The sequence below is a fragment of the Ruditapes philippinarum genome, unplaced genomic scaffold, assembly GCF_026571515.1.
Source record: "Ruditapes philippinarum isolate M1 unplaced genomic scaffold, ASM2657151v2 ctg1518_1_1_1_1, whole genome shotgun sequence".
In the NCBI taxonomy this organism is placed as follows: domain Eukaryota; kingdom Metazoa; phylum Mollusca; class Bivalvia; order Venerida; family Veneridae; genus Ruditapes; species Ruditapes philippinarum.
The window spans coordinates 1-15012 of record NW_026859061.1 but is presented as its reverse complement, the minus strand read 5'-3'; the positions used below and the strand labels follow the sequence as shown (position 1 = coordinate 15012).

The 15012-nt window shown below is 32.6% G+C and overlaps 1 protein-coding gene across 1 annotated transcript; it reads right to left on the bottom strand.

The window, feature by feature from the left end:
• Positions 1 to 9493: 9493 nt before the first annotated feature.
• LOC132755032 (uncharacterized) lies at positions 9494 to 14508 on the bottom strand (the record flags this gene model as incomplete). The annotated part of the gene is given in 2 exon segments (XM_060745814.1): positions 9494 to 13551; positions 14299 to 14508. Coding segments are annotated over 2 exon segments (438 nt in total), but the record flags the coding sequence as incomplete, so codon positions are not given.
• Between the last annotated feature and the right edge of the window lie 504 nt (positions 14509 to 15012).

The following is a 15012-nucleotide window of genomic DNA, read 5'->3' as shown; positions in this document are numbered from 1 at the left end:
AAAATATCTATCAGGAAACGAGTGACTTCGTGCTTAAAATCCTTGGTAGACAGAATTGCGGCACAACAATTTGGTACGTAAACATAGACTAATACATGTATGTCAGCTGACTACGGGTCAAAATTACTTGAATTTACTTAATAATATTACTAAATACATTAAGTTGGACCACTCACAACCGTCAGTAGCATCTAATACACACGAGATTCGAGTTTCAAACATTTACACGGTCTTTCAATCGTTTTCTACGGCATAAGGCATCTTGTGTGAAACGTTGCGGTTTTCGTTGCTATTGGCCAATCAGAAGACTCGTTACAAAATATCGAACAGCTGATTGACAATGGCGTAGAAAGTAATCTAAAGACCGTGGAAAGGTTTGAAATTCGAATTTTGCGTGTATCAGATGCTACTGACGGTTGTGAGTGGTCCAACGTAATGTATTTAGAAATATTATTAAGTAAATTCAAGTGATTTTGACCCATACTCAGCTGACATATGTTTACGTATCGAATTCCTGTGCCGCAATTCTGTCTACCAAGCATTTTTAGCACGAATTCGCTCGTTTCCTGATAGATATTTCATGAACGAGAAGGGCTAGACTTGGGGTTGGTCTCATTTTGAAGCTTAATATAACGTGAAATAGTGATAAAAGTTTTTTTTAATTGTCTGGCCAATTGTTTTCACAACGGCCCGGGAAATGAATCCCTTGCTCGTAGGCTCGAATCTGGAGTTTCCGGCCTTCTCTTAACTTATAGTATATTTTTAAAGGGGGTCATTATTTAATTTTTTTGTTTTTTTGACACTCTTAAGATGAACACAGGTTTTTTTTATCAATCTGGTCATATTTTTTCTTCCCAGGTCCAATACTCGTGCCTGTGCATTTAACAGGAGGTATACAGTCAAATCTATTGACCGGTCAACAGTTCGCGTACGTGAACGTTTTTTTAAATTTCAGTAAACTGTCAAAATACCAACATTAATTACATTTGTAAGAAATATCGTAATAAACACTATTGAAAGACAATTTGACTTGAAGGCATCATGTTAATTTATAAATTTTCTTGTTCATTACCTTATAAATCAAAAAAATATATATTTTTTTAAACCTTTGTATTTACATAGTAAAAATATGGGAGACTATTTAACTAAATTTTCAAAGTCTAGACGGCTAAACGCCTATTTTTCTTATTGTTTTAATCACTGTCAGATTTTGACTTTTTGTCTGTTCTTCTATGTATATTTCTGACGGAGGTTGCCTTTACCGATTGATGTATAAGAATTGCAGAAACCGTTAAACCCTTTCTGATCGTTAAAGGCGGCTAAATGGGTCCAAATTAATGGAGCTATGCATCTCTTAGCTCTTTCAAGTGAGGTTGTTTTGACCCTGGTGTTTATACAAAATAATCTTTAATGTTTTGCGCCTCATTGTGTTGGTACAACAAACAGAAAAAAAAGTTAATTTAAAGCGAAACCACAGAGGTGTTTTTGACATAACGGGACCGGAAACAATTTTTCGGGATTATTACTCCATTTGATGAGGCTCTGTCGCTCACTCCGTTTTTCCAGGCGGGAAAACATCTCCTCACACGACAAAATAGCATAATTTTAACAAAATAGTACTTAGCTTTCAACACAAAATATACATCCAATATAATTATACGGCTTGCCAAAGGGCAAAATAAGCAAAGTAGTTTTTAATTTGTTTTGATACAGATACAAAATAATAATACTAATATCAATGATATCGGTCTTAGCGGCGTTTATCGACTACATCGGTTTTTATCTTCTTTAAGTCTATAGTGACAAAATCACGAGGAGTGTTAGAATTGTATACAACGCAAATGACGCCACGTCAAAGTGTTATTACACGAGATTTATTACACTTCTGCGCCGTAGTTTAAATGATAATGATAAATAATAAATAGAAATGTTAGCATTTCGCAGGCGTAAGGTGCCTTTTGTACAGGTAATACTCATGTGTTCGTAAACTATATCTTGAAGACCGGGGAAACGGACACAAGCGCAATTCGGACTAACGCCCTCTCTGACAAAAGAAAGGGCAAAGAGAAGCCCTCACGTAAAAATGACAGTACTCGTTGAATTGACAGTGTATTGTTTCATTATCAAATGTAGTTGAGATAGTATCTTGCTTCATATTCATGTGATCTAATAACAAAAGTCAATTATCGGCGAGAAGTCACAATTTTGAAAGCGATGCAATTTTTAATTTGAATCGCCGGAAAACCAGTACCGACGATATAGCCGGTAGGTAAACTGGCAAAACAATCTTACTTCATATCTAAAATTGAGTCCGTTATTTCCAGATTATTTGTTTCAACTTACTTCAAACATCTTTTTTCTCACAAAAGTCAATAATTTGTTTTACTTCCACAAACAAAGGTATTTTGGTACTTCGTCTAATGCCTATCTGTAAACAATGGTTTGATTGCATGGCTTAATTAAGCTAGTTTCCTAGGGAAATCCGAATCACCATATCCGGTGGTAATCAGATCTATATGTAAGAAACAAGTACATCTGAACTTTTAGTCGGATTGGGTCAGAATTATATCCCTTTTATTTCAAAATGAATTCCGCATCTAATGGTTTACCGTTTGTGTGGGATGCTATGTCTTTCCCATCCATGGGAGTTTCTTGAAAGGCATATTTACAGGATTTCTTTAATGACAGTTCCTTCCGTTATGAATGAATATAATACTGTTTTATTTTTCTGATAAAGGTTTATTAAGAACGAGGTTGAGAACCTAGCTTTTCAAGGGTTTTTGATTTATTGCATTTGACATGTGTAATAATTATCAAATTAAATAAATAAATATTAAATAAATAAATAAATAAATAAATAAATAAATAAAATAAATAAATAAATAAATAAATAAAATAAATAAATAAATAAATAAATAAATAAATAAAATAAATGAAAAATGTTTAATATGCATATTTGTTACGTTTAATCAGAGATAAAAATCGTCAATTTTATCTATATGGAATTTCCCTCACAGCTATATGTATTTAATTAAGTATAATAACAGTAACATAGATACAATGTAATAATAATGATTATAATTAAAAAGGACAGATTTCTATACATGATAAAAGTGAGATATTGTAAAAGTTGTTTGAAGGTAGGGTTAGAACAATTATGATGAAAACCAATATATTGACTTAGATATAAATCATATACATGTAAATGTTTTTTTTAACAAACAAGATATATAAATGCTTTTAAGAAGATTCGTACACACGTGTGATTATAACGCGGCAAAGTATTAATCACACGTTTAAGGGTAGTGCGCACGGTCTTTCCTTAACCAAGTTTGCCCCTTGTGGTATAATTCTTTGGGAATACCATTATTTTCAAACACATTGGGTCATCTTAAATAAATGTTTTGCAGGGATTACAGAAAAGAAATACAAAAAGCGTCTTCTGAAGGTATATATGCAAATTTAAAACAAATGTTTTGTTGTTAAATAAAGTCTCAGAAAAATATAAAAATATTAAAACCATGTACAACTGTGAAATAATTACGCAAACAAAACCTTTTGTGTATCTTGATGCACAACTTATGCGTAATGCTGTTAACCATGGATTGTATCAAGCAACCAGATTATCCGACCCTTCACCCATGGTTTCTCGATAATGCATTGTGACATATGAATTATTTTAATGCTTGAAATAGTTAAACTATTGCTGCTAAATACCGCAACCGCCGCAAGATGTCGCAAACTCTTCTGCCGTTAAATTTCACAATGGTAATATTAAATGTCACCAAGTGAAAATGCCCGTTTAAGCCTTTAAACTCCTAAACAGAAATAACAAGGTCCTAATTAGGCTTTGAAAACTTTTCACACTATATTTCAGAATGCCCTCTTATATTGCCTAGCTAGCTGCGCATTTTTCATACAATAATTATGGATTCCCTGCTATATTGCCTAGCTTGCATATCATTTCAGCAGAACGATATTACACGATATTTGTTATGCTCTGCCATATTACATGTACCTATCCAGCTGAGCATTTTTCACACCATATTTAGGAATGTCCTGCTAAGCATTCCAGCAGAGCATTTTTACTCTATTTTTAGAAATGCCCCGCTTGATAAATCTGCCAGCTTGGCATTTCAGCAAAGCAATTTTATACTTTATTCAAAAATGCCCTGCTAGAATGCCTAGCCAGCTGAGTATTTCAACAGAGCATTTTCAAATTATATCTAGGAATTCCTTGCTAGGTTGTGCAGCCAGCTGGGCATTCAAGCAGAGCATTTGTGAACTTTATTTTCGAATGTTCTGCTTTATTGCTCTGCTAGCTGAGCATTCTGGCTGATAATTTTAAGTCTTTATTTCAGAATGCTCTGTTAGATTGCTCTTCCTGCTCGGTATTTCAGCACAGCAATTTTATATTTTATCTAATAATGCCTAGCTAGATTGCTTAGCCAGCTGAGCATTCCGCCAGAGCATTTGATCACTATATTCATGAAAACCCTGAAAGAATGTCTAGCACGGTTAGCATTCCATGAGAGCATATTACCACTATATTTCGGAATGCCCTGCTAGATTGTTAAGCCAACTGAGCATGCCAGCAGAACATTTTACAATTTATGTTAAATGTTCCGCTATATTGCTCGACCAGCTGAGCATTTCAGCAGATAAATTTTACACTATATTTAGGAATGCTTTGCTAGCTTGCCTAGCCAACTCAGCATTTTAGCAGAAATCTTTAACATTTTAGTTCGAATGTTTTGCAAGAAGAGCATTTGTACATTATATGTGCGAATTTTCGGCTATATTGATCCGCCAGCAATGCGTTCTAGCTGAGTATTTTTACTCTTTATTTTAGAATGCTCGGCTAGATTGCTCTGCTTGCTGAGCCTTTCTGCAGAGCATTATAATGCTATATCCTCAGCCAGCTGAAAATTCCAGCAGAGCATCTTTACACTATATTTCAGAATGCTCTGCTTGATTATCTAGCCATCTGAGCTTTCTTTAATTTACACTATTTGTAGGAATGCGTGGCTAAATTGCTCAGGCAGCTGCGCATTCCAGCAGAGCATTTGTACACTATATTTAGGAATGCCCCAATAGATAGCATAGCTGGTTGAGCACTTCAACAGAGTATTTAAAGACTTTGTTTTGGAATGTCCTGCTATATTGCTCTGTCAGCTGAGTATTCCAGCATTTACGAATGCTCAGCGTATTTTCCTAGCCAGCTAATCATTTCTGCAGAGCATTGTACACTATATTTTGTGATGTCCCGCTATATTACTCTGGCAACTGAGCATTCTAGCTGAGCATTTTAACTCTAAATACAGAATATTCTGCCAGATTGCTCTGCCACCGGCTATTCCAGCAGAGCATTTTTACACAACAGTTTTGAATCTCTTGCTAGATTACCTAGCCAGCTGAGCACTCCAACGGAGCTTTTTTGACACTATATTTTAGGAATGCCCTGCAGGATTGAATATCAAGCTGAGCATTCAAGCAGAGCATTTTACCTATTTTAAAGAATATCCCGTTATATTGCTCTGCCCTCCAGCTTAGCATTGTTGTAGAACATTTTTACTCTTCAGACTGCTTTGCTCGATTTCTCTGCCGGCTGAGCATTCCAGCTTAGCATTTTATTCCATATTTTTAGAAATGTCCCGCTAGATTATTTTGCCAGCTCGGCATTCCAGGAGAACATTTATAATATTGTATTAAATGATGCCCCGCAATATTGCTCTGTCAGTTCGGCACCTCAGCAGAGCAATTTCATACTATATTTAAGAATACCCTGCTTGATTGCTAAGCAAGCTGAAAGTTCAAGTAGCGCATTTTTCAAATTATATTTAGGAATGCCCTACTAGATTGCCAAGATACCTGAGTATTCCAGCCGAGCATTTTTACACTATATTTTTTTGAATGACCCGCTACATTGCTAAGCCAGCTGAGCGTTTTAACAGAGCATTTTATTATATATTTAGGTATGCAAATGTTGGAAGACAAAGTCATAGACAAGTTGCAAAATCATGTATAAACCGTGGACTTGGTTACGCAAGTGTGATTACTACCCGATACCAGTTCATTTACATTTGGACACAAAAAGACGTGCAAATTTGTTTAGTATAGGTTAAAGTTTATTAGTACGTATTAACTAAATTAAATTGGTCAGGAGAGGCGCAGCCGCGCGACAAATTTAATTTTGTAAATACGTACTAATAAGTTTTAACCTGCTTAGTGTTTTAAATTATTTTATTAACAGTTGATTAACTAGACTGATTTACAGTTTGCCGATTTACCAAAGTAAATGTGTTACGATTAATTTGAAATACTGCAATTCTATGGGACAAAAAAAATTCTTACACTAAGCGATATTAAGATTCGACTTGCTCTCTGATGGAATTCATCTGTTTACCAAATTATTCTGTGTAATGTCATTTTGAGCACAAACATTTTTGTTCGTTCTGAAAATGACTGAACTGGGGCATTGACTAGTGTTTCAGATCTTGTATTGATACATGATATGTAGACCTGACAGTGATGATGAATTGTTTTTGACATATACTTGTTGCAGTATATATTTGACTGGCACATACGAATGTGTTTGTCATGAGCGTTTCTTCCTATCTATTACTAAGGCATTTTTATATTATCAGTGATGTTAATGAAGAATAATTATGTCAAGGGTATGTTTCGGATCAAAGAAGACAAACTGAAATTCAAAAACCTAAAACTATTTTAAAAGCTTGCATAGATCACCTGGGACACTTAAACAGTACTGTTATATATTATTCTAATGATAATAATTCTTTAAGATATGTTTAGTATTAAATTCAGAATACATATTTAGCCCCATTGGAGTCTAAAGGGTGTAAAGCTATCAATTACTAAATATTTTTATAAACATTCAAATCAATTGTTTCCATTTGATGGTTGTTTCTTGAACGATTTCAATTATAAAATGTCTCTGTTTTTAACAAACGTAAATATTGTTCGGAAACAGAATAAAAATGTTCCGGGACAAAATAATATGCTGCTAATTTTAGAAAGTTTTGAACAATTTAGCAATGATAAATTGCATTAACCATTCGCTAATTAAGACAATCTGCAATGCACTACCAAGTCTCTTTTTTTTGTCATACATTGTGGAAACATTGGCATTTGGTATTCTTTTCTGAAATCAGAATAATAATTTTTGCAGCAGATTTATAGCTTCAATACTGATAAGCGTTGAAACACGTTTTTTTTTTTTTTGGTCGTTTTGCAAAGTTGAAATGGTTATTCTGTACGGACGGAAAGAGCAAATTGAAGAATATTTTGCTCAAAAGCTATTGGTCATAACCTACACCAAATGATACACCCACCTATGTTAAAAAAAGTGTTTCAAAGTCCTTTCAAGTCGAAACCCATCAGTAGAGTCTAAGTTGTCATTGTGAAGTAAAATGCGATTTACATTTGTGTCATATGATTTAAATTTTGTTGGTTCGCCGTAAAGCCAAAAAAACCCAAAAAATACAATGTTCTGTTAAGCATATCGGTAAATCAGACAGCGTTGATGTTGTTGTTGTTCTTGTCTCGTCTGCCATATACGTCTGTTTCTGATTTGATTCCAAAAGAATAGATGCTATCATTTTCAGACTGACAAATGATGTGACAGCCATGTTATTTTGTTGGCAGGTGACAACGACAACGCACTGTCAAAGACATTTTACTTTATTAGGTCACATATTACTAGTATATTTATCTCCAATATTAATCGTTCCTTTCTGTTACATGCAAGGTTTTGACTGAATATATATAATGCATACATATTACGACTAGGGGAATGACCAAATAAAACCCTTGTTGCTGTGAACTTATTATAACTATCATTATTTTGATTATAATCATAATGATAAATTATAATCAAAATAATAAATTATAATCATAATAATAAAACAAATAATGATATTATTATAATTAAAATAATAATTATTATTATTATTATTTCATCATCATTATCATCATCGTCATCATCATTATCAACATCATCATCATCATCATCATTATACTTATTTTATTATTGTTTCTTTTGATTGCTTATTCTGTATGTGTGAATAACAAAACAATAGAATTAAAGTCAGTGGTGTGACTGTTTATATTTTTAATTTATTCGCGTATATAGATAAAACTGTGTACTTATATCTGCCGTACTTCGTTAAGTTTTTATAACTTTTTATATGACTTGTGTCAATGCGTTGCGAAGGGTTATAAATGTATTACATCTTCTTTCTTTACAAGTTTCCTAAGTGACTGTAGACAAACGTTTTAAAAAATATTAATTATTCATCAATTCTACATGACAAACTTTGACATTTTACACGTTTTACCGTTTTACTCCGCATAATTGCTGAAAGCCTAAACTTATATAAAATAAATTATTATACACATTATCATGTACAAGTTTTTGTACTTTATTGATTAACTTTTATCAAACACGATCTGTATTATAAAGGGAAGTAAATCATATAAATTGTTGGAAATAACAATCGTCACAGTTATATCCCTTAAATTCTATATTTTCCGTTTAAATTATTGGCACCCAACTTAAAAAATATTGAATTTACAGGTGACAGTCAAAATAAGTTGTGCAATAATTGCTTTCAATCTTATATTCTACTTTTAATGAATATTCATTAACCCACGTGGCATACAGAAATATCTATCAATATCCGTTAGAATGTATTGTTGATTCTCACTAACCAGATAGAATCAAAGCACTGAAAGTACTGTTGGAAGGAAATTTTCATAGAAATTCCCAATGCCTGTGAAGTAAAAAGAAAGGAATATGTAAAGCTATTCGAGCTTCAATCCTACTTTCATTTTTAAAGCTAGCTGATTTGATAGGACCTCAAGACCATGCCATATACAAAATGTACAGCATTATTTAATAATAGTTAATGAAGAGACTTTTTATTTTAAACTCAAGGACCGAAAGCTCATCATGTGCTTACATGGTTAAGTTCAAACATGACTAATTGTGTTTTAGTATGAAATTTATGTACATGCTCTTAAAGCAGCACGCCTCCAAATTCATGCTGATTGCCATGAAAATTTTGAAAATGTGTTTAAAAGTATTATTTAGTAAAATAACCAAAAGGAAGCATTTTACACATTATCAATGGCACTTACAACCCACGAAAATTACTAAACATAGGTAAAAATATGCAAAAATAGCCCTTACTGCGTTAGTAAAGCTGTAGAAATATTGTTATAAATACTGAAAAAGCGGTCACTAATAGCACAATAACATGTAAATTATTACTAGAACTTTGAATTTTATACTTTTCCTAATAGGGGTCACTTATAGCACAATAACATGTAAATTATCACAAGAACTTTGAATTTTCATACTTTTCCTAATATGTTAGTACTTTTTTCGCAGGTTTGATTTTATTGAAAAAATTTTGCTCACCTGGAGGCGTGCTGCTTTAAAGTGAAAGTAAAACAAAGAACAATGATCTATAATAAACTTTTAATGTTAAAACTTGCATAAAAGTAAAAATATATGTTATATAAAAATAAATGCTTAAATATATGGAGATCATGGAATTTAGTTTGTCAGTCTTCATAAACTGTGTAAAAGGAACTCCACTGAGGTTTTTTGACATGATGGGACTGAAATTTATTTTTCTAGATTAATGTACCATTTGATGTGTTTTGATTAGTGCACACTTCATTTTTCAAGAATAATTATTCAAATTGTAAAAAATGACCCAAAATGAAAACGTTTGAACACATTTCACGCAGATCAGGCTGAGAAAAGCATAAAAATACGATTTCCAATTTATTTCAAAGTATATTTCTTAACTATCTGTGCATATATTTCTGTATCAAGTGCCCCAGCTCTTTTATGTAGAAATTCAAATGTTATGTTTTAGGCTTTATAACCTCAATGGAGTTCCTTTAAATTATTGGTACATATTCAGGTAACACAAGTTATAACAATCAGAATGATAGAGGCTTTAATGCAAACGGCCAGTGGTATAGGTGGTGCTGTTTTAAGAATTTACATACAAGACTGACATAATACAACAAAATTTAGTAAAAACTAGAAATGTGCCCATAGGACATGGATGCCACGCAATGAACAATGCTTATATTGAGTGGGTAATCAAAATATGTATATAACTAGATAAGTCAACTGGCAGCAAATCGAGCCTGTTGCTTTTAATCAGAACAGGACCTTAAAGCTTCAGATTAGGGAGAAAGATGTATACATAGGTAAACAGTTGTGATAAATGCTATCAAAATCCAGTCATGTACATTGTATATAGAAATATACTCTCATGTTTTAATTTGTTATTTGACCTTTGACCCAAAGTAGTGACCTTGATCCTGATTTTTCACACTACATTCCACCTCACTATGAAGACTGTTAAATTATGTCCAGAGTTATATGAAATATCTTCATAGATTTCTAAAGCATTCAAATATTATCAGTTATAAATCAATTTTTTGCATATAATTTGGTAAGGAAGGCATAATGTTGTATAAATTTTGTGGAATGTAACTGAAATCAAAACTTGACCTGTGTTTTGATATATTGTTGAATATACCAATTATAAATTGAATCCTTAAAAGGTGTACAAATCTTATTAGTTGGAAACTAATGTTAGTTGAACGTACTGACTGGACCGACAGACGGGGTAACACTTAATGTCCTGGCACCATTATTTAAATGGGATGGGCATATAAACTTAAAACAGTAGAGCTTACAAGAGCATTTCTGTTTTCATATTTTACTAGATAAAGTACAAAGAAATGAGATTGTTATATGAGCCATCACATGAAACTGTGATCAATCTAATATGAAGTTCGGCAAAATAACTAACAAGAACTGCATGTTTAACTATAACAGAATGTATGATTCAGAGGAACAATGTTTAAAAAAAGTAAATAATGTTGGCAAAAATAGGCAAAAAAAAAGAAAGAAAACATAAAAAAGTTGAATATGTTTGCACTTGTCATGAGTTAGCCAAGGTAATCTTAGCATGAGAACATAAATAAAATACAACATTATACAAAAAGGTAGTACAAAAATACTATGATCACAAGTTTGAAAGTGAACACTTGTTGGTAAAATTAAAAAGTAGAGAAAAACAGAATCCTCACAACAGTATTGAAAATGTTTCTGGCTTGATTTGATTAGGCCTGTTCATGGACGGTACTAGAAAGTGAAAGTTACTGCCCACGCCCCCTAGCACTGGCTGATGCAAAATTCAATATTTAAACACTAAAATGGTGACACTATGATCAAATAGATTTAATGCAAAGAGTAAGACCGTGAGGTATATTTGATAAAAGAGCAGTAATGTAAGTGTTTAAAGAAGTTTTAAGTGAAAAATTTAAAACTTAAACTTATGTCAGTTAAGAAGCATGATGAAAATATTCTAGCTTGTGTTCAATCATGTATTTATGATGACATATATGAAAGACATTATTATAAACAATAGTTTGGCAAATTATGGACAGAAAAGATGAAGAAACAAGAGGACCATGAAATCGCTCACCTTAATATAAAAAATTTCCATAACAAGGAACAAGTAATGTTGTAATATTAGGAAAGAAAATCATTGACCTCCTAGGGCAGGGCCAATTTTGACGCCATGAGTTTTAGTTGAACAAATTTGGTAGATACTTTATACTATGAGATGTTTCATACTTTATTTCTATGCTCTAGCTGATAAAGGTATTTTTCTAAAAGTTCTTACTATATACATAAGGGAAGTTAATTACCCCTTGGGTTGGGGACAATTTTTACCAAAGGGCTTTTTTATGATAAAACTTGATTGACACTTATATAAAGATGTTCCATGCCCAAGTTTTGATGAAACTGGCTTATCAGTGACGGGGAGATGTTACTTAAAGTAAAAGTTTACGGACGGACAACAGTTGGACAGAAAGAGATCACAAAAGCCCACCTTGTGGCAGGTGACCAAAAATGCACATATCACAAATTAATGAACTGAACAACTGTGTATCTATCACAGGTAGGGTTGGATACTGAAACCATATCAAAACTAATGGCACTTTACCATTCTAAAAAGTATCACTATATGTTTGTGCTCATATTAATATGTTTTTCTGTTTCTCAGTTTTGAAGGAAAAATTTGAAAACCATTTATTTGCTCTCACATGACAGCCACTTTGTTTCCATTGATTTATTAATATTAAGTTAAATATGATCTTCCATTAAAATGGAAGCTTTTTCAAGGTAACGCTATCATGACATTATTGTAATTAAATGCAAGTAAGCTGGTCTTAGTGTGTCATCTGTTATATGGAGAAAAGAAATATGAAGCGTAACTGTTAAAATACCATAATTTCAAAATACTAGTATTGTATCGTTTTATGTTTTACTTAATGATATCCAACCGTACCTGCAGGAGACACATACTCATATATACATATTTACAACATTGAACAAGAAGTGTAGGAAACATTTTTAAAGATGATTATAAAACAAAGCAAGAAGAAAAAAGCACATTTTTGTAAAAAATGAAGATGTACACAAAATATGTGGCATAATACTGACTAGATCGTTGTAATTATACTTATATGCATATTATATGATTTTATGTTGTTTGTGTTTCCCAGTGAAATAAAGGGGTATAATTATGAGTCCAAGACAGGTATTTTAAAACTTTTTGACGTGCAGCTGTTAAAATTGTAGAGAATACAATCAAAGCAATGTTCAAATTGTGTTAATATTATTATTACAGCTTTTTTGACGTGATAAAAATTGGAGGAACATCAATACACAACAATTATAAAGATAATTTAAGTAAGCAAAATACTAGAACACGAGCATTTCCATATAAGAATAGTCAATGAAACACATTATAAGGAATAGTTGCCTATAAAAATTTGGTAAAAGAAACATCAAATATTTTCATTGTTTGAACAGGGAAAAGAACTCTGAAGTTCTGTTGCATTGTGAAATGTATTGAACAAAAAGGAGAAATTATTCAATAGAGCAACATAGTGATGTTCTTTAAAATAAACACATATACACAAAATGAAACTAAAAAAACAGAACTACAAAAAAAAACAACAACAAAAAAACACTAATCAATGACTAGATTCATTTTTACATGAAGAAAAGTGAACAACAAGACAGATTTATGTAATAAAAGTAAATACTAATATGGCAGTTATGTGTGTTTTGGCACATAAGGTATATTTAGCTGCACAAAATCAAGTGAGCATAAAATGGCCTACTGGCACATGCCCATCAAATCTGTATCCCCTCTAGCTGGACAGCCTTAGTCGTTTTTGACAAACACAATTTTACAGAAATTTGAATGAAACAACTGTTCCCTTCTCAATTTTAAACTGTGCCTCAGCAGGAATCTTTTCTGCCAGCGTACCCTCATCTAAGGCGCTTGAAACCATTTCTGACGGGACGTCGTATGTAGAGAAGTTCTCTCCACATTCTACCATGAGGGAGAAAGTTAAGTCTCCTTCCTCAAATGCCACCACCGTTCCATCTATGGTAGAGGCAGGTTCTTGGCAGTCCTGAAATTAAAAATAATAAATTAACAGGGTATTTTCTAGTATTCACTATCATAATGGGATGAAATTGATGTGTTTGGAATCTTTTTTTAAGAGTATATTTTTCAATGAATTAAGAAGCATCAGCTGTCAAATCATTTATCCAGAGTGTTTCAATAAGCTTATAGCTTCCAACACAATCAAACTGAAATAAATCTGTATAAACTAAATCATTTATCAAGTACCCATTATACCGGATAACAAGGACAAAGAGCCCTGTAATTATGTATGTTTCTTGCAAAAGCATTAATGTAAGAAATCCACTGGATTTAAGCAAAAAACATCTTGTTAATACATTAATGGCAACTAGAGCTGTCATATTGAATGATTAAATACTTTGTAAGCTGGTGTCACCATATCATAACATTACAAATATTAAAGTTGTTTATAAATCCCCAAAAGCTCAAAACAGTGTTCGAAATTAGCAGTAGTCCTATAGCCCCAGACTACTAAATTACTCCTCGGGCTACCAACTTTTCACAGTAACAATCCAGACCAGGCTACTGTATTTTCAGAGGCAATATAAACAACTGTCTTGAACAAATGAATCGTGCTAGTGAAATGTCTTTTGGGCTAGTGAATATTCCAATCTGGTGGTCTGACCAGCCTAGTGTATTCAAATCCGAATGTCTAACACTGTCGAAATGGTAAGAATTAAATACAAATGTAATTAATAGTTTTACTTTATATAAAAAAGGAAACTGTAAGTACCTCAATTTGTGTCCTTGCTGTTGAAGAGACGGAAACCTCATCTTTGTATGAGGTGACCACAACGTTCTGTAACTTGACATACTGGCCAACTAGCGAGGAATCGGTAAGGTCCCTCCAGAGCGCCACTTTCAGTGTGTCAGTTGAGTCCTGAATGTTGATGTTCTTTACCTGAACATCAGCACCTCTCACCTTCACTGTTCTGACTGCCTCCTCATGTACAGAGTATATAACATACCGTATAAGTGGTTTTTTCTGCGGGCTCCAAATTCTGCGGTTTTTCCAAATTTTGACATTTTTTTATTTCTGCGGACTTTATTTCTGCGGCACATTCTTTGGATAAAACGTGATTTAAATTCTGCGGCTCATCTTATCAAAGTCTAAGTCACATTACATGTTTTAGTTGCATGTACACATTCGTATTAAAATTTTGTTTATCGTCGTCACCGCAAAACTATATAGTAATTACAAGCAATTATATTGTTTGCTTGCCAAACAAAATACAATGCGCAACAAAAGACAGTATGCATCTTAATTCTTTTTGATCAGCGTGAAAAGACGTGTGAAAAATATACCCTGGTAGTATCTTTAATTTAATAAAATTGATAAAAGTTTTATCGTAAATCAGACAACAATTAATGTATACGATGATTATTTAGCAGTATAAGGGATTTAGTGGTAAACAAACCTTTTAGCGTACAGGCAAACACTTGATGT